The sequence below is a fragment of the Pectinophora gossypiella genome, chromosome 5 (assembly GCF_024362695.1).
Source record: "Pectinophora gossypiella chromosome 5, ilPecGoss1.1, whole genome shotgun sequence".
Taxonomy (NCBI): domain Eukaryota; kingdom Metazoa; phylum Arthropoda; class Insecta; order Lepidoptera; family Gelechiidae; genus Pectinophora; species Pectinophora gossypiella.
Genome location: NC_065408.1, coordinates 5,231,006 through 5,256,180, shown reverse-complemented (window position 1 = coordinate 5,256,180; position 25,175 = coordinate 5,231,006). Strand labels below are relative to the sequence as shown.

The 25,175-nt window shown below is 43.8% G+C and overlaps 1 protein-coding gene across 1 annotated transcript; it reads right to left on the bottom strand.

The window, feature by feature from the left end:
- Positions 1-82: 82 nt before the first annotated feature.
- LOC126366675 (dual specificity protein phosphatase Mpk3-like) lies at positions 83-24,182 on the bottom strand. Its single transcript, XM_050009879.1, is given in 7 exon segments — positions 83-1,653; positions 1,656-1,742; positions 3,829-4,064; positions 5,091-5,226; positions 5,411-5,588; positions 17,068-17,158; positions 23,532-24,182. Coding segments are annotated over 7 exon segments (1,287 nt in total). The 5' UTR covers positions 23,899-24,182; the 3' UTR covers positions 83-1,461.
- Between the last annotated feature and the right edge of the window lie 993 nt (positions 24,183-25,175).

Sequence of the window (25,175 nt, the reverse complement as noted above, 5' to 3'; positions counted from 1 at the left end):
GCATATTCATTCAGTGAACATGCAAAGGACATACATCCTTCTATCCTTATTGACGATAGGGACACGAAAGCAAACTCCAGAATCAATTAACAGTGTTTATATTTGTTTTGAGGTTAATATTACGTGAGCCGTGTGGCTTTAGGTACTTTTAGGAAAGCACTAAAAAGATTTGTAAAACATGTACATTGTACAACATGTATTTATGTTACAATTTAAACAGAAGTGTTACGATTAAATTATGTACAAACACATGTTGTTAGCGTGACCGGGGCACGGCGTCACCCCTCCCCACCCGGCGCACGCGCGGCCCCTCACAACTGGCCATCATTCACTTTGTGCACTATAATTACAATTATTATTAGATTACGTCTACAAATATAAAAATTTCAATAGAGTGCAACTAATGTGTACATAAAGATAGAATATGTACCAAATTAATTGAGGAACTTCCACCTAAACTTGTACGTGCGAACAATATCTACGTATAAACCGAGTGCACGGTAATGAGTGGCGCCGCAACACGATAGCGTCCTCCACATGCTTTTATAATTTTATCAGTGCTCCATACTAAAGTTGGCATCCAATGTTCAGGAAGCAGAATCTCAATATAAACCTTACTTCTACAACAAATTTACACTTCGTAACAATTTACTATGTTCTCATAATAACATACTTCAATACTTAACGTTAAAGCTTGCCACTTGTTTACAATACAGTGGGTGAAACTGAATATGACTCTTAGACAGATAACAATAAATGCCAATGGAAATATTTAACTTACCCTCCTATTTGCATTGTCTACAAAGTAATAATCTATTAAAGTTTGTCTATTGTTCATTATAATGTAACTATCTAATTTATTGTTATAATATAATTCATACAAAAATACTCATTTGAGAATGTCTCACACCATGCAAGCAGACAGTGTAGCACCGCGTGGCGCGTTCACTTCACTCCTTGCGGAGATTGCTGAAGGTCGATAGAAAAATAAAGTGTAACATTTTCATTTTGTCTATATTACGATAGAATATACTCTTAGTTACAATATCATAACTCGTACAAATAAAATCCAAGTAGCAACAATGTTTCAGTGGTCAATGTATCGTTACAAATTGTAAATAATTATATTTTATCAATTAGCACTACATACTTATACGTATATCACATTCACACCTCTCACTCCACTAGTCGCTACCATACAATACAAATTATATCAACAACAATGGAAGAATCGTCAGAAGCCCTGTGGTAGCCGCACGGGCGGCCTTCTATGAAAAAATATACATATTTTATTCCTTTTCAATTTTAACAATATCCTCACGGAGGAGACGACGCAATCTAGCCGGGGAAAGTCGAACAACCAAAATATATCGTATTCAAAATAGACAAATGCATAGCATCGGGGAAGATAGATTCGGGAATGCATATCCATATCCTAGTTATCAAACTTATAAAATTGACTTACGAATATGTATTTTCACTTAAGCCTACGCTCCGGGGCCCCGACGGCCGCGGGGCGCTCAGTCGCGGCGCTCGCTGGGCGCGGTGAAGAACTGTCATTGCGGCGTGTCGCGGGCCGCGCTCCAGCGGTCGAACTCGATGCCCGAGTCGGGCGACGCGCCGCCCCGCGCCGGCCGCGCGCCCGCCGGGCCCGCCGCCCCCCCGCCGCCACCCCCCGCCGACCCCACGCTGCTGACGCCCGAGTCCGGCGCGCGCAGCTCACCGCCCAGCGCCGCCAGCACCTGCAACACCGAAGCTGTAGCGCCCGCCTGGCCGCACGGGCCTCTCGGGGGCGCCGCTACCCTACATCACGTGAACCTACTTCTACCTCCGACGCGGGGCGGATGAGGCTACTGAGCGCCTTTTGGGTCAGCTCGCCTAATCGACTCGATCGGATCTTGACATGCACAACTACTCTACACGCGTAGTTGGTACTATGCGATCACTTGGCGCTCTGTATCCATGCCCCCGCCCATACGTGTTGCGAACTATGAACTACACTTCTCATCAAAAAAATCGAAACACTTCCGTTTTCATTGTTTCTGTCCGAATTTAACACAAAAAAGAATTCATACGATGAAAAAAAATACATAAATGTATAGCTGGCAGTTTGGCCATTACAGTAATAAGCGAAAATTCTAAATTCAAAATTAGAATTTCATTTGTTTATCTTATAAACGAAATGAATCACTGTTTTGAGACAAATGTGTGTTTAGGGTTGGAGTACATTTAGCGTTTAAAAACTAAAAATTGGCGCCTATCCTTAAACTTTTTGTTTTTTATTTCAATACTGTGACTTTGGGACGTCTGAAAAAAGGTTTTTTTTTCTAAAACGTATGGATACTTCGCCCACAGAAGCCGCCCAAGTTGTGGCATTGCTGGATTCTGGCCTTAGTCAGCGTGTTGTGGCTGCAAGACTGCATCTAAGCCTGTCATCTGTTCATAGAGTCTATAAACGTTATCGGGAGACTGGTTTGTTCACGCGCCGTTCAGGATCTGGCAGGAATCGGGTCACTTCTGAGCGAGATGATCGATTTATTGTAACAACTTCTTTAAGAAATCGACGCCTTAACGCTTTACAACTGCAGCAGCGGCTTCGTGTTGTACGAAGGGTGGCTGTAAGTGACTCTACAATTAGAAGAAGGTTGAAGGATCGTGGACTGGTACCGCATAAGCCAGCAAATGGGCCGAAATTAACTGCAGACCATCGAAGAGCGCGCCTTAACTTTGCACGTGAGCACCTAAATTGGTCATACCTACAGTGGAGCAAAGTTCTCTTTTCTGATGAGTGTAAAATTATGCTGTATGGTAACGACGGAAGGAACAAGGTCTACAGAAGAGACGGAGAACGCTATGCACAATGCTGCATTGAAGAAAAGGTCAGCTATGGTGGCGGTTCGTGGACGGTTTGGGGAGGAATCAGCGCCGACGGTAAGACAGAGCTTGCTTTCGTGTCTGGGCCACGTCTGCCTGCACTAAACTGTCATCGGTACGTCGAAGAGTGTCTCGAGCCTCATGTGATGCCCTATGCACATTTTATTGGCAACGGCTTCATATTCATGCACGACAATGCTAGGGCTCACACCGCGGGCGTCGTACGAGATTATCTTAACGAAGTCGATATCTCTATTATGGAATGGCCAGCAAGAAGCCCGGACATGAATCCCATTGAACATCTGTGGGATGAATTAAAGAGACGAATTCGAGCAAGAGATCCTGCCCCAGAAACACTTAGCCAGCTGCAAGATGCAATCCAAGAGGAATGGGACAATATACCACAGCATGTGATCGTGACTCTCATCCGATCGATGAAGAACCGTATGGAAGCAGTAATTAGAGCTCGGGGAGGGAATACAAGTTATTAAATAAACGTTTTTTAGCTTTTTTTTTTTCATTTACGTGTGTTGTTTTATCCATTTCCTTTATACTCCATACGGAATAAAAATGACTCATTTAACAAAATACGAAACCTATGAAAAATTCATTTAAATTTAGAACATTAACATTAAGATTTGATAAGCTCATATTACTCACTATTAAACGACATTTAACATTTATTCCTAAATGTACACATTTTTCTGATAATCCTGACAAAACGTAAACTTGCAAGGTGTTTCGATTTTTTTGATGAGAAGTGTATGTTTGCTGATCTTTATCACTTCATGCTTCGACATCCTGGAGGAGTCGTACTACGATCACGTGACTTCAAATATAAATCTAAAGCTTCAAGGGGGTGTGACTAAAAACGTCGTTTGGGTCCAGCGCGTCGAAGCTACGTTTATCGAGCGGGCTGAACGCAAGCGGCGGGTGAGTAGATACAATGCAGACCTTACTCAGGCTGGCGCTGTGTTCGTGGAGGCCCAGGTCCCGCTCGAAGGAGTGCAGCTGCCGCATGAAGTGGAAATTGGGCGCGATGTCGGTCTTGCGCGAGCGCACCAGCTCGAAGGCGTCGCGCAGGCACAGGCGGTGGCGCTGCATCAGGTACGCCAGCGTCACCGTCACCGAGCGGGACACCCCCGCCACGCAGTGCACCAACACGCCACACCGCGCCGACATCGCCTCCTCTGCAACACGTAGGCGACAAGCATCAATAAAAAGTATGACACCGATACACAAGTCTCGTGAAAATCTGAAGATATCAGTTAAAATCAACGCAATAAACTTGAATAATTTCATTGGTGGAATTATTGTTGTACATAGAATAGATGTCATTTTATTAGGTCCAAGTTTCAACTATAAAGGAGCGGTCAGAAGCGCGCGGCGGTGACGCGACAGCAGGACTTGGTAAGTATTATGCAGTCAGGATTCCGACAGTGCCGTCTCGTCTGCCGCGTGCTTCGGAGTCCCATCTTATACTAGCTTTCCGCCCGCGACCTTGACCGCGGGAACTTCGGTTATTGCGCGCACGTTTTTTTCAACCCCCCATTATTATTTTCTATCCGAGGGGGTAATTTCCGAGATAGAAACCACTGAAACAGTTTCTTTTTGACGTGTCTTATTGTAGATTTGCCGCAGATGGCATTAACTACTTGGACGGACAAATGGGGAACGCTGAAGGCTCTCACCCAGTACAACGTTTAAGACAACATGCTTGAGGGTGCCCAGTTGGGACTGAAACTGTCTCGGTACCAAATCTCATCTAAATCGGTTCAGCGGTTTAAACGTGAAAAGGTAACATATATATTTATTTATTTAATATTTGGGAGATCTTTCACTACAGAGTTACTTTCGAATTTATAATACTCTGGATGATTAACAGTAAAAGAAAACATCATTAGGCAACCTTATGTCCGAGAGAAACCTTCAAGCTAGGGAAGCGTATTGTCGCCTTGTAGTGAAAACCACGTAAGCGCCTTTTGAAATATCACATTCAGATCTTGGTATAAGAAAACCAGGTATACTTAAAAAGTAACAGCTAACATTTCAAGGTTAGCCCGGCTAACGCCTCCGTTGTTATTTTGTAAAAAACACTTTAGAACCCCGTCGCACTATCATATTTGACATTTAATAAGACTTACGGTTTAATTTGTCACAAAAGTTAATGTGACATGGTTTCAAAGTGTATACATATTAATCGTGACCGTACTGACCAATAAACCGTATGGCCTGCGGGAAGTGCACGGCGAGGTTCTGGCTCCAGTGGTCGGCGATGGGGATCTTGAGGTAGTTGACGCCGCCCGCCGCCTCGAACGTGTTCGGCAGGTCCGGGGTCACGTTCAACACGTACTGGAAACACATATGTACCACTATTATGCATTTATTTATATAACATACATAGTACTCTGTCATTTATATGACTGCGGGATAGAAAGCAAGAGGGAAAACACTGCCCTATTATTCTATAAAAAAGTAGCATGGAGATTGCTACACCTCTTAAAGGCTCTTAACATAGTGATGATGGTGTACTGACCTTGATGTTGTGCCGGGCGAGCGCGTCGCAGTCCTCGCTGTTGGTGGAGTTGCCGAGGTACAGGTTGGGCAGGATCTCCACGGGGAAGTCTTGCTGGTGGGGGCCCGCGTCCTCGCACTCCGACGACGAGCCTGATGACAACGCGTCCTCGCACCCCGACCCTGAGATGCGCAGGGACCTGCAGTTCAACGTGTACAAATTAGCATCACGCCTGTATCCCCAAAGAGGTAGGAACAGGTGTAGTAAACACATGCACACCCACTCGTCGCCAGACACCCACACATCGGACACTTCATACAAAACCCTCGTTTTACACAGACACTACACATTGACGTTATCGTATATGCGCATCTGTTTGTGAGAATTTTGACATCCCATACGATCGAAGACTAAACTAAGGCCGAGGGGGGTTAGGTAAACCTAGCTCAGCCGCTGGTGAGGAGTGGAGAGTTGCCGTTCTATACGTTACTACCTACTCGATGGTATAAGTCCTATGTAATAGAGGGCCTGTGATGTAAAGTATTTTATGTATATAGCTCTGAATACCCCAATTGGGATATAGTCGTGAGCTTGTAGAGATAGATATACAGACATAATTAAGACCTGTAATGCCTTTTTAATTAAGAATCACCAGACGACAGCTTACGAGCTTATAGCTACCATAATGTTGAAGTGAAAAAACCTACCTATGGTCGTGTTCGTGTTTTGACGTTAAGTAAAAAGTAACTGATTTGACTAGTCGGAAAGGTCTAGCGTCACGATCTACCTCAAGACTTATATCCTTAAGACCTTTTCCTAGAAGTTGTAGGTACAATACCGAGCGGGTCTTTCCGAACGGGCGACGATGTAGGGTGGAGGTAGTCTATGCGACCAACAGGGTTGTCTATTGGGGTTACAATAACTTTTGTTATTTTATTTACATACATACATAAACTCACGCCTATTTCCCACCGGGGTAAGCAGAGGCTATAGAATTCCATTTGCTTCGATCCTGACACACTTCTCTTGCTTCCTCCACATTCATCAATCGCTTCATACACGCACGCCGGTTCAAAGTAGATCGTATTAACCTTTTTTTTTAAGTTCATTATTTTTAGTGATTATCTAGAAGACATAAATGCATAGGATTAACTGTCTGAAAAGTAATGCCAACCAAATAGGTAACTAAATTGTATAAGAATATTTTATGTTTATTTTTAAAAGAACGTCTAGGGCCCTATGCCGAGGTTTTTCTTGCAGCTTCTTTTCTCCGGCTATACAGGTTGTGAGAAGCTGCAGTAGTTTTAGGCGGACGAGACGTTTATTATGTAAAATATGACGATTCGAAATGTAACTATGTTATCTACTGAAAAATACATATTTTTGAATTGCCCACGCCATACCATGCTTGCCCTCCGAGATGGAATGTTTCTTTTCACTTTTTTTTTCCTTGTTTTATTTTGTTGTTATTTAGTAATTAACCACTTTTTAGCATTTAACTGCAACTAACCTCACGTTACAAAATTTCCTAACCATGCCGTGTATACACGTTTTGGGTTTCAATCTAGTTATTACCCACATCTGTAACCTTTTATTTTCGCATGTCATGATTGTTACCTGTTGTGTGTACCTTTTAAATAAATAATAAAAATAAAATTAATTAAATTATTTATATAATTTTCAATTACTTGTTTATTCTTATCACCCGTTTATGGCCTCAACATTAATGACGATATAAAATGAGTTACATTGTGTGTAGAACTACCTAGCTACAATGTCTATATGTACATTAGACATAAACACGGTAATGACCGCTAAGATGTCGTAATATTAACGACCAAAGGCAAACAGCACATTGCGAACAAACGTTCAACAAAGTTGTTCTTTATCCCATTACGACACTGCTGTTATGCCACTTACATAACCATCATCCCAATAACATAATGAATTTTCGTGTAGGTACGATTATTTTAGGTTATAGTATGGGATTATACGACTCCGTCCATCCGTAATAACCTATTTCGTAATGTGACGCATTACTCTGCCATCGTTAACAACCTGCGGACGACACGAGGAAACGTCCCGAACCCAAGTCAATAATCAACGGCCATCATTCATCGGTCGCTCGAACGAAACCTAATGAACAAGATAATCCAATAAGAGCTTGTGTCTATTAAACATAGTTAATGCGTTTAGTATCAATCACGTGACGGCGGCGTGCCGTGTGGGCCGCAGCGGCGGCGGCGGCGATCGATGCGGCTCAATGGGGAGGGGGCCCATTCACCTGCCCCCGGCGCCCGCCCCGGCGGCACCCCCGGCTGAATGGCCGCCCACGCGCCGCCCCCGCGCAACGCCGACGCCGCTCCTCCCACGCGACACTTTTCCAAATTCACCCTCTCGATGGTCCAGCCGTCATTCATTTCTGTTTGCCGTTTTATAAGCGATCAAATTAGGCGAGCGCATGCCGAGGTGTCACCTATCGCCCGTCGCTGTCGCAGTCCCCCCGCCGGCCGACAGGCGCTCCGCCGCGTCTCGCCTCATCTCTAACTTTTCATGCAAATGCGAACTTACCTGCCCACACACTTTACGATTTGTTCTGCTCCACGACTTGGGCTCGTGTAATAGAATCGTCCTACGATGATACCTACGTAGAATAAATATTTCTCTTTTAGATTCTACTTTGCTCCGCTATCACCATTACGGTTGGTACTTATTTCAGATTTCATAACTATTTGCAGCGTCATGACTCAGTCGTGCGAGGAGCTCGCATGTTATAAATATGGAATAGCTATCGATTCCCACTCGAACGAAAGTAATCTATTAAAGTTGAATCCGGCACCTATATCGGTCAATTGCATCGCAATCGGAGATAATAATGCACTCGCGCCTACCATTCACATTACCTACTATGCCGGACTGAATTAATACACGCCCATCGAGTCCGCTACCTTTGTGGGCCATTTACATGAAAACGGTTCAAACTGAGGGTTCGTGTCAATGGAAATTTCCGGCGTGTTTGAATGGGCAGCAAATCGGATCAGTGTCACATGAGTCGTTATCAAGATAATTATTTCCAGTGGGCAATCAGTGGGCAGCGGGTGATGTGGTATAGTATGCACGCTGTGGAGCAGCGTGGGCGGCGGGAGCGGCGTGTCCATTCAGCCGGCCGCCCACGCCGCCGCCGCCGACCTGATAATGACGACGACACTACTTCGTTTGATTTTACGAAGGTACAGCGTGGGCGCCGGCTCCTGGCGCAAGGATGCGGGGACATATCGTAATTCGGACAACAGCTAGGATTTACAGACTTAGCACTATCGTGTCATCGCAATTACGATAATTTGCACGTCAAAAGATAAATGAAAATGTTCTTGGTCGTCTCGATAGTATATATATATCCATCCAGCCGTATTCGGCCATGGCGACAAGTCTCCAATCTAGGAACGCCTAAGATGCGCTCTTATATGGCTGACGTAACCGATCTTAGCAGCGAATGTACGGCCACATTCACTGCACGTCAGCACACCTCCGATATAGTTGTAAGTTATGGCCGCAGATGGTCGGGCCTTCAGCTCGTCGCGTTTCAAATCAAGCTCTTCCCGACGTTTCTGTTCAAAGCCATACACCTTGGTGTTCACAGTATGCCTCCATTGCGGCCGATCCTGGGCCAGTATCTCCCACCGCGATGGGGCCACGCCGCATCCTTTCATGTGGCGTTTGAGCACATCTTTGTACCGCAAGAGTTGGCCGCCCTGTTTCCGCTTGCCCTCTTGCAATTCCGAGTAGAAGATGCGCTTTGCTACTCTGTCATTAGACATACGGGAGACATGCCCACACCACCGCAACTGCCGCCTCATCAAATAGGCCTCAACGCCTCCAACATTCGCACGTCGCAGGACTTCAGTGTTTCGAACACGATCGTACCAATGAATGTTTAAGATGTTACGGAGGCAGTTGAGATGAAACCTATCTAACATGCGGATGTGCTTGCGGTACGGGCACCAGGTTTCGGAGGCATACAGGAGATTTGGCAGGACGATCGCCGTATACACAGACACCTTGGTATGTAGCTTAATCTCGTGCGAACGGAACACCTTGGCGCGAAGTTTACCAAATGCAGCAGCAGCGGCTCCAATTCTACTGTTTACTTCATCGTCAAGGCGGCACTTAGACGTTATCGTGCTCCCCAGATATTTGAACTTGTCTACCCGCTTAAGCAAGTCCCCGCCGAGCACCACGTCGATAGGGACACTCAGTGTATCCAGAGCCATGACTTCGGTCTTCTTGATACTGATTTTCAGGCCAAATCGACGACATGACTCGTAGAGACCCGACATAAGCCGTTGCAGACCATCCGGGGATTCCGCCACGAAACACAAGTCGTCTGCGTACATTATCTCCGTGATGGTGGTGTAAGACACTTTGGTGTAGGCTTTTAGTCTGGCCAGATTGAAAACACCGCCATCGGTACGAAAGCGAAGACGGACGCCTTCGGACAGAGTTTGCAAGGTGTCCCGAACTACAACCGCAAAATAAAGGGCGAAAAGAGTCGGCGCCAGAACACATCCCTGCTTGACGCCACAAGTAACACCGAAGTATTTCGATTGATCGCGCCCCATACTGACACAGCATTGCATGCCATCGTGCAGGAGTCGAATTAGCCTCACAAACTTGTCCGTGCATCCCAGTTTCGCTAGTACCATCCACAGAGCTTCACGAGGCACACTGTCAAAGGCCTTTTCTAGGTCAACAAAACAAAGATACAGAGGTTGACCTTGCTCTCTGCTCTTCTCCTGAAGTTGCCGTATAGAGAAAATGGCCTCACATGTGCCTCGGTCAGGTCGGAAGCCAAACTGTGTCTCCGGCAAGATGTTTTCGCTTAGCTTCACTAGGCGATTTAATAGAACGCGAGCAAAGACCTTCCCCGGTGAAGACAGAAGAGATATGCCCCTGTAGGAATTGCAGTCTGAGCGGTCTCCCTTGTTCTTATACAAGGAGCAAATGCGAGAGACACTAAAGTCTGCAGGCACGCTCCCCTCATCCCACATACGCAAGAACAGTCTAAAGATAGTGACATGCAGTTCCTCACCTCCGTATTTCAGCAGTTCACCGGGTACATTGTCAATACCGCACGCCTTCCCGTTCTTTTGCTGCTTAATAGCAGCAACAACTTCGTTCAGCGCCAATGGAGCGTCCAGCTCACTTGTGGTGGGGAGCGATGGTATGGAATTGATGAACTGCAAGTCTGCAGCCCTATCAATATTAAGCAGGTTGTTGAAGTGCTCCCTCCACCGATTGAGTACATCCTGCTTGTTGGTAAGCAGCATCGAGCCGTCCTGAGATCTAAGTGGGATGTTGCATCTAGGTGTCGTCCCAATAAGCTTACGCACCTCACCGTAAAATGCACCCAGCTGGTTCGTATCGGAAAGCCACTGGATGCGCTTAGCCCTGTCAAGCCACCACCTGTCCTTCACCTCCCGCACCAACCTTCGTAGTTGAGTACCGCTACTCTTGACCTGCTCCGTCTGCCGGCCAGGACTCTGATGAAAGAGTGCTCGGTGTTTCCTAATTGCCTCGGTCAGCACCTCGTCGTTATCGTCGTACCAGTCGTTATAGCGGCTGCGTGTTACACCTACCGTGTCTGACGCAATATCGACTAATTTCGACGAGAGCTTTTGCCATTCAGTTAGAGGATCACCACTTTCTGTATTTAGTGTCCGAACCGTGGCACTGATTGCCTGAGCATATTTCTCCTGAGTGTCTGGATCCTGGAGCCTATCTACGTTCAGACGCACAGGTTTCACTCCTCGAGATCTGCGAGGAGGATGCAAACGGAGCTTAAGCTTCGTCAATACGAGCCGATGGTCGCTCCAGCAGTGAGCACCTCTCATAACACGAGTGACGTGAACTTGGGAGAAGTCTGTCTGTTTTATGATGGCATAGTCAATCAGGTGCCAGTGCTTGGACCTGGGGTGCATCCATGTGGTCTTGTATTTGGCAGGAAGCCTAAACATAGTGTTAGTAATAGCCAGTTCGAATTGGGCACATAGCGATAGTAACAATTGGCCGTTACTGTTCATTTTACCAACACCATGTCTTCCCAAGACCTTAGGCCAAGCCTCGAAATCACGACCGACTCTCGCGTTAAAGTCACCCAGCATTAATACCTGCTCACTAGGACGAATCCTAGAGAGGAGCTGCGCGATCTCTTCGTAAAACTTGGCCTTCCTATCATCACCCCCGTCCATAGTTGGTGCGTATACACTGATCACCGTCATGAAGTTGTCATTAGTAAAATGATATATATAGGTGTTCATTATCATTTTACGTCTCGATAGTAAAATGATAATGAACACCTATTCAAACTTCACTTGGTCAAGTTTAGATACATTTTAATTAAAGGTAGAACATAATAAGTATCCCGTACAATGCTGACTCGCTCTTTCTTAATCGGTATTACCAGTCCATTAAAGTTTATTGCAAAACCTAATATGCTTACATATATTTTAAAATAGCTAGAAGATAATTTTAACGATCACTGATCCCATAAAATTCAATGCAAGGACAAGGATCAAGAATGTGTCGGCGGGTTCACATAATTTTCTCGGCTGGAACAATCGACGCGGTTTTATTAAAGGCGTTCATAGTAATAGTAGAGTAGCATTGTGTAATGTAGTGACAACGACTCCGTGCGAATTTAATTCTTATTTGAATGGGTGAGGTGGGCGCGAGCGGCCGGAAGCCGTGACACGGCCGACCGTGTTATTAATGAACAACTCCTATGTATGGGCGAGCGCTGCCTCCTCAAGTTAGCAGAGCCGATCAAATTACGGAGGCGCATAACAAGCGGGAGAATAAGGTGTGACGAGGCCTCCTCGAACCGGTCGGCTAGCAAAGCGCGGAGTGTAGAGCCGGTGCGTGTGGGCGTGCGAGTGGTGCGAGTGCGCTGCGCCGGCGCACAGGAATGCGGCCCGAGCACCCGCCCGCGCCCGCGCCGCCCGCTGCCAATGACCGCCTGTAAGGGACGCTTTTTTAACGGCTAGTCCCATCCTCGCAGGACTTTTAACGAGCTTAGTCGCCGAACAAAGGAGTGTGTCCTTTATTTGGTTTGAGCTGTGCCGCTGAGATGCGCGAGTGGTCGCGAGTTATTGTGTTATAGCAAGTGTGTCGAGGTCACCGGTCGCAGGCCAGTCTCTGCTCGCACCTACATGCGCGAGGTGTTAACTTACCGCCGCTCTATTTTGAGATATACAGCCTCGACGGAGTGTCACTTAACACTCGAGCCGGAAACACGCGAAATTGGATAACCAAAAAAAAATAACAACATTCTCAGTTGGTATTATAATAGAGTCTCAAGCGTTGCACTAAGTAGGTATTTGGCTGTTCAACTTCTCGATTTGGAAAATAACAGGAAAAGAATTTGCAAATAGATCGTATATCCATAACAGTAAAAGGTCATTCTCTCAATCATGTAGCAGTAATGTGAACAATTCTTTACATTTACTGTCTTTGTTCTAAGCACATTCGCCGTAGAAGAGTCGAATTGTGCTGTTGTTGTGTGAAGCGAACGCCAATCCCTGAAAAGTAGTCATTTGATGTGGACGTGGGTATATTTGAAGGGACTACTTATAAAACATAACAGCATCATGCCTGAATACCCGAACGCGTAGGCCGAAGTTACACACCCAGACATCGCCAGCTATGTTTAAGTCCCGTGTAAAAGAGGATCGAGGGGAGAATATCTATGAATTAAACATGAATTTAAACTCATAAAGTTGAATTCAGTGGTTTACAGTCCGAACCGGGATTCAAACCCGTGACACCACGATGCAAGTCACGCGATATCCGAACAGGGTTATCACGGATTTACTATTTTTGGGCTAGCTGTATGTGATTTTTAAAATAGGAGAAAGATATGATTGAAGTGTCAATTGGTCAAGCATTTGACCGCTTCATTTTTTGTTCAGTGGTCGACCAGTATTACGTCTATTAGCGAGTATAGTGCGAGATGTTGCTTATAGTCGCCCATGACCGTGGGTCGGATAAATTCGTGAATGAACTCACGCGAGCCGCACTGGTTGACGTCAGACGCGATGACGTCACTGGCGATAACCCACGGCCACCAGGATCTCGGAAGGTCACCATCACTCACAATGACATTCTTGGAATTCTCAGAGAAAGCGCCGGAATGCGCTTAACGTGGCTTAACTTGACTCGAGAGACAGGACGAACTGGGAATTCTTTTAATACCGCAACCTGAACTCCGTCACGCAACCAAGTCTACGATGTATATGTTTAAGTCCTTATTTGAGTAACGTGCTGGCATCAAAAATCATAGTAGCATTATATAAAATAGTACGACATTCTGAAAACATACTCGTGGTTTGCAATTAGACCTTCAAGATGAAAGGTTATATTATATTATTTGTTATATTATTCGATTAGGCTGTGACGTCACAACATTCAGATTAAGAGGTCTCATCGCGTGACCGCCGCCGCCGCCAAACACCGCGCGTGCACAATAGTCAACACCACCGGCGTTTGATAACATCGACCGCGTCACGGCCCGCGATAAGATTTATGCCTTTAATTAAGTCTGAAATATAGCAGAGTGACGCCAAATGTCAGGGCCACCGCTCGGAATGCCATTATAACGAGGGCTGGTCATCCGCTGACCGCCTGCTCGCCTACACCCACTTACGGTCACATATGGCCACCAAAGGCCCCGTCTAATTACTTAGAGTGGTTATTTCGCGATGCCGAAGCACCCACACACCCCCACGCTTTCTTTATAATCCATTTACTCCGTAAACAAATCAGTAGCTACTTTATTTTCATCTCAAGAATTCAATGGTTTCTATATTTAGTTACCCGTTAGGAATCAACGTTATAATATCAACCAAAATTATATCGAGAATTATATCTTTGGGGGATCGTTTAGACACGGCAACACTTATTTTCGATGTAAATGGAGTGACTTGGTTAAAACTTGAACATGAGGTAATGGCTGGCTTTGTTTCGTGGAAACCCTGACTGTATTATTTTGTTGAGATTTAAAAACGTTACCCTATTGCGAGGCAAGGACGGCCCTAAGGTCCTAACCATTTGTTAACCCCGGCGCCCACATGCCGCAGAACAAACTGCCTACGCAAATTTGACCGTAGGCGGTACCTGACTGAAAACCGTTCTCTCCCTCGCTCTTACGTAACACTTGTGCCTACTTTATTCGATAGGTACTTCTCCCAATTCAGAGCATGTACAATGTACATTATATGACATCAGATATCACGATCGGGCTTACCCACTTGCTTCATATGAATGTACGCCGGTGGCGGCGTGTAGGCGTCATTACATTTACACCATACATTTGAACGTTGCTATTTATAGATACTTCAGACAGAAGCGATATCGTGAGAGGGAGCAGTGTGCCTACCCCGCGTAGGCGCGGGGAGGCGATTTTACCAAATAATTCCACAAATAAAAGAGTTGAAGCGGACTTCTCATATAAATCACATTGTATTCCGTCGTTAATGACGATATCGGTTAGTGTTGGCGTAATGTGCTCATTATGAAGTTGTCGGTATTACATTAACGTTACAAATAACAGCGTTTGAAACTGGTACGAAAAACTGAATGTGAATAGTGAGTGAGCGGCGCTCGGCGCTCGGCGCTCGGCTGATGTATGAATGGAGGCCCATTGAGCGCGAAGCGCGCGACGCGATACCAAGGTTTCACCGGCTCTAATGCAATATGCCGATAACTCGGTTAGCTAACTGCCGTACTCGTAGTCACGAATGAAAAATGATGAATGGGTTTATTAACCAACGGTTTACGCGCCGCCTGCAATGCGTCAGCCGGAGCGAATTCTCATTATTGTGTTGCAATTTCTTTACTTTAGGTACGCTGGCCGTGAACGTTCGCTGTTGCCGGGCTTTGATCTACAGCAGCAACTTAACGAACCATCAAGCCGATCTATTCTGACATAAAAGTTAGCGTCTCCGTGTAAATGTGTGCGGTTAACACCGCCGTTCTAAACATGCGACACCGGCTGAACAAACTGCTCGATATGAATGGAATATTTGACATTGACGAGCTATTACGAACGCCACACACCTATTCACACGTGCAGGGTCAATTAGACGGTACATGAGTACTATGTGCCATTGTTTATCAGTAACTAGAGGCACCGGCAACAAAGCATCGCTAACTAGATATGACTAACGCACTGACACTAACCTGTCTGCGGATACTGAGAATTGATTTTTCCATCCGTTTGTTTATTCAGCCCACACAGTGATCAAAGTTCAACTGTTCACCTCTATAAATATCAAGTCGTATCTACATTTATAATGTATATACATAGTAACTTCCGGCTGGGTCATTAGCATTTCTTAAATGGATATTTTTGTTGTTTTCTTGAATGGTTCTTAAGTGTGATTGTTTTTATGACAAAACATGACGACAACCTACTGATACCTACTTAAAATTATTATATTCCAATACAACTTTTGCAACGAAAACCCGTTGCCCAAGTCGTTCGAACATTGTAACTCCAAATAATTTCCATCATAAAAGTAAAACTGTAGATTTCTCAACGGATTTACATAACGACGTAATGTAGAAACCGCATCGCGCGCTAGTTTTTCTGCGGCGCGTTCCCATGGAATACTGGTATACGATAAATTAAAGAGTTCATCAAGTGGCTTGTCAAGAATCAAGATGGTGTATTGAGAAAGCCGGTGTCGCTGTCCAAGTATCCAGTCGTGCCGGAATCAGGCTCGGATGCCGCTTTTTCCTCCGCGAGTCTATTAAGGAAAACCTCTCGCGCGCATGAAATCGGATTCCCACGCGTGCTCGCCTTCCTCGTCGGCGCAATTAAACCGGCGGTCTTAATGCTCGTCATTATGATACCAGCTACCTGTGCTTTCATCAAACGATACCAACTCGTAACGGTCTCATATCGGCAATCGTATAATTTAAATACCGATACGGCCTTGACATGAGAAATACTAGGTCTTTTCTTTAATACCCGTATTTCAAGTCCAACTTTCATCTTGTTTTGATAAACCATTTCGTAAATCGATCGAATCTTTGCAATTTTTTGAAGACAACGATTTCAATAAGTTTTGATTACGTAACCGAGTGTGCAATACACCTAGCCCACGTACGTCCGATGTCTCAAATGTCGAAGACATGACGAACGGAGGATGTGACCAATTATAGTTTCGTCGAACGCGTTGTTTCACAGAGCTTAGTTTGCGGAACGAAAATGAATCACTTCATTGATATTACAGGATAAGTTTATTCATTTATTCTTTTAAACCGGTCCAGTGCCCCGCGGGGAAGCATTGTTGCCCTTGTTTTTATTAATTACAGCACTTTGATAATAAGGAAACCCAAAACCGCATCAGTATTCACGTCGTATTGGATAACAAGCAGACAATGTATTGTTTTTCAACGTCTGTTTTCTGGACAGAAGGGTGTTCGGGAACATTCGTAAAATGCTTATGAAATTGTGTAAATTAAAGGTATTACTGAATAATCCCCCCGACTGTGTACCACCGGCGTAAGATGAGCCAACTGCCAACATAAGTGGTTTTATATTATACGGGCATTTCTCATTTTATCATTTTTCTGAAATAAATGGTCATTAATATAATCAACGTAAGTATACTGACCGTAGTCCCATGAGAGGCAGATGAGACACGTGCTGGGCCCCCGCCTCACTGCACCACTCCGGGTACGAGCGGTGGAACTCCGCGAAGTCTCCTGTGACCAAAACAGAACACGTTTAGCCACCAATAAGAGTCACAAGTGCAAACTTTCATCGATTTCACACAAATTAAAAACACATTACATTTCATTCACATCAACAATGAGTAATAAATCCAATTCGCTTCAATCGATTACAATTTTTTCACACGATTGCGATACCTAAGTAGCTGATTTCACAAAATGGCTACAAACGTTTGTCGAGAGACGAGCCACGCTCATCACGCGTGATAGTCGTAAATTAAAGTTTTATTTCGTTCATTCATAACAATGAATGTATCGCCTCATTGATATTCTTTCTGAATGGAGCGTAATCGTAAAGTGGCGTGCGGGCAGAGAGCTGTTCAAAGTCACTTGAAGGATCAAGAGGGCAATCAGACATGAGAGTATAACTGCGCGGGCTGTTTAGGCAAGTTTTAAAAGTCTATATCATTAAACTCGCCTCATTGTATACGTTACTGTAAAAGCTCGAAATACAGTTCATCATCATCATCATTAATTTAAGAGCCACCCGCTTGTCGTTGTAATATTCTCTGTTGAGATTCTCTGATGATTTACCGGTCAATCCTAAAATTAACCATGTTCCTGCCGGTAAAAGTTCGCAATGAACGATTATCGAAGAACAATTCGGACTTTTACCACCATCACTTGGTAAATCTTAGGATTTACCGTCCTTCGGAATTTTAGCATTTATTTCATAAAGCCTTAAACCAAGTAAATTACGTCAAAATTATAATCAACTCGATTGTAAAGCTTGTTTAACTAACAGAAATATCTGTGGGCATAGAGACCTCCGCGCCTGGCCCATGCAACCGGCTCATTCGCGTTGGTTTCGCTTGTGATGACTGCTGGAGCAAGACGGTGTTTCGTGACAAATTACAAATTGAACGGATATATTTTTTGGTGGATTATGAGGCAGTTTGTAGTGCGGGCACGTTGGAAATTAATAATCTTCGGTTGTCAGGGTGCGAGTGGTGCTAGTTGTGCGTCAATCGGACGGTGCGCTTCCGCCGCCTGCGCCGCTTCCTGCCTCGCAGTCTCCATTGTGATGCTAATGCCGCTCCCATTCAGCGCCATTATGTCCATCACGTGCAGATGATGACAGCTTATAATTATCCACCACTCAATACACGGCCCGCCGTTGTTGCAGATGTCATTATTATAGACTCGACCTAGGTAGCTCCATTGGAATGAAGCCGTTTAGATATTAAATCCTGAACAATGTTGCAAATATACAACATATTGTGTTAGGGAATCAACCCTATTAGATAGGGAGTTTTACCTTGACTTCGCTAACTAGAATATGGTTAGAACCTTAAAACTCAATTCACCAAGGACAGGGATTACCGTCTAAAGGGTAATAATGAATCAAGACCTTCAAGTTTCAAATAACAAAGTTTCTCTCTGTTGAAAGTGAAACGAGGCAGCTCTGACTCGAGCTTAACAAAAACGCTGGACAGTTTGTCGACTGTAAGGAAGTTTATTGACAGTAACAATATGTCAGGTGAAACGGCGAAGTTAGATAAAAATTGGGCCATTTTGGCAGGTTTAGGGGGTTCAGGCGACGACGGCGCAGCCGCGGGCGGGGAGCGGGAGGCGCGGGCGGCTGCATCGATCCGATGAGTCACGGCGCCCATTCATCCGCCGCTCTCAATGAACCCTCCGCACCCGCGCTCCGCGACACCCCCGCAACGTCCTTGCTCACAAGGACTCCATTAAATTCGCCCCTAGAGTGAATCGAATTCTTCAACCCATTACACCCACACTCATACACATTGCTAACGTGACATAAGTCCACCCGCACTCGTCTAACTGTCCGCGCCCTCACCCACGACAGTTCCTAACCCGTGCTCTAGCGATAAAAAATAACATGCATAAACTCCATTTGGGTCGAAAGTCCACGTCGCGTCGCATTAAGTGATACTTAAAGAAGGCGAATGTTACCGAGTCAAGGCGAAAACCATAAATTTTAAAAACAATAAATATTAGGTAGGTAGATTGGTGGGATTGAGTGGGAAGCGCGTCCCGGGCGGCCGGTGCCGGTGGAGGAGGCGCGAGGGAGCGTGTGGGGGAGGCCTTGGCCTGCGGGCGTCCTTCCCGCGACGTATCAACAACCTTGCACGCTCACACCAGGGTCCGGGCAGCCTTCGCTCATAGTTTATGGCCTACTGGTATTCCACCGACGTATGGTTTCACGCTTTAAACCTACTCTTATGAGGCAAAATCAATAAAACGTGTAACACAACGCGACAGCCCTCGCTAATTTACTCAAGTATTAACAAAGCGTTCTTAGAGGCGAAAGTAGTTGAATTTGTTGTAAATTGTACACGGTCTTTAATAGACTTTAATTAAGCCTGTTGGGACAATTTAAGCCAATTTGTGTGGTTGGTGGGCGACTTATAAATACTATTGCACATGAGCCTCGATTGACTCCATGCTCTGGGAAGCTAGGTCAATTGCATGGGACTGAACACTAACGAGAGAATCGATCGCTAAATCTCTGGTAGATAACAAGTAAAGGTAAATGAGATGGTTTACATTAATATTTCATCAGACTATCTTCGCAATACCCTTAACACCTTCCGGCGCGGCTGCTAAGCTTAAATATAGATCTTGTGTTAAGAAAACAATAGTGATAAAACGGCTATAAATGAATAATGTTCCGTGAGATTCCGGGAGCCCATTGACGTCATACCATTTGCTGAATTCAGCTTCTTGGAATCGACCGGACTGGATGCTGTTTCTGGCCGTTCAGGCATCCGACAAAAATAACCACAATTTACAAAACGTTACTTCAAAGAAAATTCTAATTACTAATATTTTAGGAATAATCCTTGACTTTAGAAAAGCAGCTGGTGGCTATAATTAGAATAAACTTTTAAGAAAGTTTAGTGAAGCGAAACAGTTTGACCTTTACAAGATCGTTACTTTCTTTAACTTAAATATAACGATCCATTGTTTTGATAAGTTGAGATATTTATGACCAATAGAGAGCGAACTGACGATACATTTTGAACTAATTAAGGATGGGCTCGATTTCAAGCTAATAGGCATGGCGCCGCTCGCGCCGAGATAATTTCGCCGATAACCGTATCATAACGCCGCGTTGATCCCCGACCCGACATCAATATCACTTCCAACTGTTCACTTTATTCCACACAAAACCTACAAAACGACCTTTGCTGGAATACATAGGAGATCGCTGTACCGCGACGAGTCAAATAAAATCAGAATACAATGAGTAGCGTAGTGTTGTGGCTATGGCCGGCGGATTGGACAATTACATCAGCGCGCAAAAACTGTCAATGCCAATGTTACGCCTTCAAATGTTGCCTAATTTATTCGCCGCTCCATTCAACATTTTGATGTTATCAATGTGTTTGTCACGTAAACTAGTAAACAGGTATAGTAAGAAGAACAATTTTTCAAGGTTAGATAATCATTCTAAGCTTTAAAGATTACCATGTACATACTAAGACAATATTTGCGTTATGTTTTGGCATAAACAAATCGCTTCCCGGCATTTATTGGACTGACTATCCGGGTTCACGATATTATGCGTAGTCGCTTCCTTTTCTCGTTTGGTTTTCCTCTATGAGTAATCCAATATTCGCGAGCCACTCGGCCAGATGCAGGCCGTTTCCTGCGCCATTACGACTGTTGGGCTTCAAGAGTTTACATTCGGAGCGCTGCTGCCAACATCCTGTTATTCGGCCGCACGTGCTATTTATTTTACGATCGAGCTCACCAGCGATAAGTGGTGCACGCATACTGCACGCCAGTTCACTGGCTGCTCCTCTATTATCTCAAAGTCTGGCCATCTTCATTCGTCCGATACCACTGCTTATATTAACGTCCACGTTTGTTAACATTGTTTTGCATCATTCGTTTCTTTGTAGTCAATTTCACGAGCTAGCATTAGTTACGTGCTGTATCCGGTCAGTCTTTTGCGTTTTGTACGTTCATTTCCTTTGAGTTATCGGAAATGGATATAGATTATTAAAAAAAAAATTGTGTAAAAGCTATGAAATGCCGGAGGGAGCGTGCAACTTGATTAAGTCGACTATACTATCGGGTGTACCTAATACCTGTTTTATTATCGGTGGTAGTATAATAATATGATATGGTAGCATCCTAAGGCTGTTTGGTTGCCATCCGATGGCTGGTCCCTGTTGTGGGTAGCTAGTTGATGCAGCCATCTATTTTGTACGGCATAGCATATCAAATGGAATTGGCAGGACGCGGCTGACGTGAGTGAAACGGGAACTTATTAATTTTGCGGCGCTCTTCCGCTCGCCTGCCGGCTCCGAAGTAACACACGCTTCCTGCGCTCTTTGATCACCCACTTTGAATTAGAGAAATTATAATTTACTAAACAAACACGCCCGTTGCTAATTTATAACATGTAATATTAAAACGTTCTAGCAGCCTGTTTAAATTTTAACAGAATTTTCCTTTAACAATCTCATTACAAAGCTTGCAAAGCAAGTATTACTGGGGGTTATGGAGAGCCTAATTACGCAAGCAACACAAACGTGACGTTTTGACCTTTCCCTTACGTGTTCTTTGAAATATTATATTTACTCTATTAAGATTTTCATTTCAGCAAATTACAAATGTCTATTATTAGAAGTAGTGGTAATATGCGTTGGAAGTTGGAAGGTATCGTTGTATTTTTCACTACATAATAGTAACGTAGCGCAGTTACCTAAGCGTATTTACATAATACCTACATTATGTTGTATTGTTAACAGCCCATAAAATAAAACAAGAGTCGGAAACGCAAACGAGCGCGATGCGCGGACGCCGGTCGGCGGCGCGCGGCGACGCGGCGGCGATCATAATCTATCGTCTCGCATTGAGGAGCACAATAAGCAGCCGGCTTCCTCTCCCACGTTCGCGGCGGATGCCTCGACTACCGACCTCCGGCGGTCTTAAACCCCTCGCCAACTTAATCCCATTAAATTAAACTATAGCAATTTGCCGCGAATTGCTTTTACCAAATGTTTTATACTACATTGTATGTTTGGACAGATCAATGTGGAAGTTGTTCTGCGTCCACCTCTATAGTGTAACAAAGCAGAAGCTACTTCTATTATTTAACAATGAATATAAACATTCATTCATTCATAATTGTAGTAGGCATAATACTTTATTAGTAGTGACAAATATCAGTGGGCTGATGACAAAGTTAATTGAAATAGCCATTGGGAAATTACAAATCAATAATAAAGCAATAGAAAGTCAATAAATAAATAAATAGATAATGAATAAATCATTCAAACATTAATTATAGTAGGCAGACAAGTTAATAAGTGTTGTATCAATTTACCTAGTAATAACAAGTGTTTTTGTGAATGAAGTGTTATGAAATGTTGCTCGGCAATAATCATGTTATGCACCAAGCTTAGGTAATCATTCTGAACTCATTGATAGGAGTTGGTGGGAATATAAAGAAATACAATACAATATATTACATTCCACTGTAAATACCTACAAATGTTAAACTTGTTTGAAATGCAGCACCAATATTTTTTGCTCTAGTAGTCAAAATGATAACATCAATTTCTGCATAATGATTATTATTGCTTTGTTTAATGCATAGAAGGAAAAATGAATTTTAATTTGGTTTGCCAGGAAAACTGTCCAGAAATATTTCTATGAGTTAAACAATTATTTATAAATGTGACCAATGCAATTATTATGGTATTACATATTTTATTTTATAATACCTAATATTGTTACCAGTATGTAGCATGTCCACTTCAGTTTGTGCCAATTTACTATACCTAACAGTAATAATTGCTAGTTAAAAAGTAGAATTTATTGATGTAGGTACCTACAATTTCATAAAGATTAAGAAATGAAGGTAAATGTAGATTTGTATTTGAATGTAGGCAGGTAGGTATTCTTTGAATTAAAGATTTTACTCTTTGAGGATTTAAAAGGGGGTTGCTATTTAATAAGGAGAGTTATAGCATCAGTTTAGTGGGGCTGAAGAACAAGAAACATGAATGACAAATATTGAAAGTGGCTCAATGCTGTATGTGAGCCACCAACTGATGGTGGTTACAGTAACTGAACCATTTTATAAACCAGTAAAGTTACGAGAATGTTAATAATCATAGAATATATATACCTACATTTAATTAATCAGCAATTAGGTAGATATATTCAGGCAAACACAAATAGGGAAATAATCCCAAGCAGTAAGTGACTATTAATGTATCTTATGATAATAAATAAAGATTTATCACCAAAGGGTGACTCATGCTTGATACACAGTAAATGAACATTCTTACATAAAACTGTTGTCCTGTAGAGGAATTGTAGCCTTAAAACTTTCTGAGTGTACAATGGGAAGGCTCACCTTCGAGGCAGACTACGTGCACGCCATCTTGCTTGAGTCTTTTGAGGAGGATGCCGTGCACGGAGTCGGGGTCTGGACGCGCGTCGTCGCCGTATAGCACGAACGTGCCCTGCGCGCGGCAGTGTGCGATGCGCGCCTTCAGCTCCTTGCACTGCACCGTTGACGCCAGCTCGATCTTGCCGGCCGCCAGCCGCCGCAGCATGATGCTTGGGATCGAGAAGTTCACCGCCGACCGAATGTGCGACACGGCATAGTCGTTCGAGCCCCGACAGTCTATCAGGATCGTATCCCTCTCGTCCGACCGCAGCTTCGACAGCAGCCACTCTTTCGACACCAGGTCGCACTCGCACTCCGAGTCCGTGGGCATCTTGGTATTCCTGCCTGAGTTCTCTTGTTTACACGAACCCTCCGAGACTTCCGAATAGCCTGTTGCACTATTGCACGACGAACTTAGGAACAGATGAAATTACACACACGACCATTGTTCATACCACTACTGATTTAAACTAAGAAATTTAGTACCTTCTACTTTTTTCTAAGGTAAGCCATCTAAATAAACACTGTTCTAACGACCACAGCGAACGAGGCAGGCGTTGAGGCGAGCGAGCGAGCGACAGGCGCAGCAGCAACGCAGCGAACGAATGATACATTTATTGAATGAACGAATACAATCGCGGGGAGCAAGCGGGGAGTATGTTTTGAGAGGGGAGGGAAGTTACGAAGGTAAAGCCCAGTTCACATCAATATAATATTTTTTAAGTCATGTGACGAACATGAACAAATAGTTTCCCATTTATTCCCATGACTTATAGGTATCAGTATTTACTTACACTACCAACTCTAAATACAAAATCATTCTCAAGTCTCAACCTTCTAGTTAAACAAAAGTCACATCCACATCCATCCTTGCTTATTATTACAACTCTGACATGTTTCCTACCTAATAGTTAATATATTGAATTTGTACAGATTTATTGTGCAGTGCTGAAGGCGACAGAAATGGGGCGCTTTAACAAGTATTATAAAATTGTGTGAACGCTGGCTTATTAGGTGGTAAAGGCGCGAGAGGGTGTGAGCGTGAGGGACGAAGAAAAACATGAACGAAGAATGAATGTTATTTCTAAATGAATGAATGATGTTGTCAATGTCACACATGGTCACACACAAAGACCTGTCACACACTATCGTTTTTTTTTCTTGAATGGCGAGTAGGGTTAGTGTCCAGTAGACGAACCTACAAGCGTCAATCAATTCAATCAAAAAGGGACTTTCGCCGTAGCCTTCTAATTTCATGGATAACAGACATGTATATTTTATCTTTCTTTTTGGGTATAAATGAATGATGACTTTCATTATTACATCCAGGCACAACACATCTTCCACTAAATACTTGATCCTTGTCTTCCACCCATTATTATTCAGATCAAAATAAACAGAAGCTGATTCAAATGTCAAACAACAATTATTTTTATACGTGCCTATGCTATTACATTATATTTTTGAATAATGATATACCCAAGCTGATAGGTGATCATCATGTTAAATGTGTACACCCATCTATATTTTTTTTTTGGGGAAAGTAACCTGGAAAGTGTACTACTTGCCCTTTCTATGCAATTTTTTAACACGTTCTTCTCTTTGTTG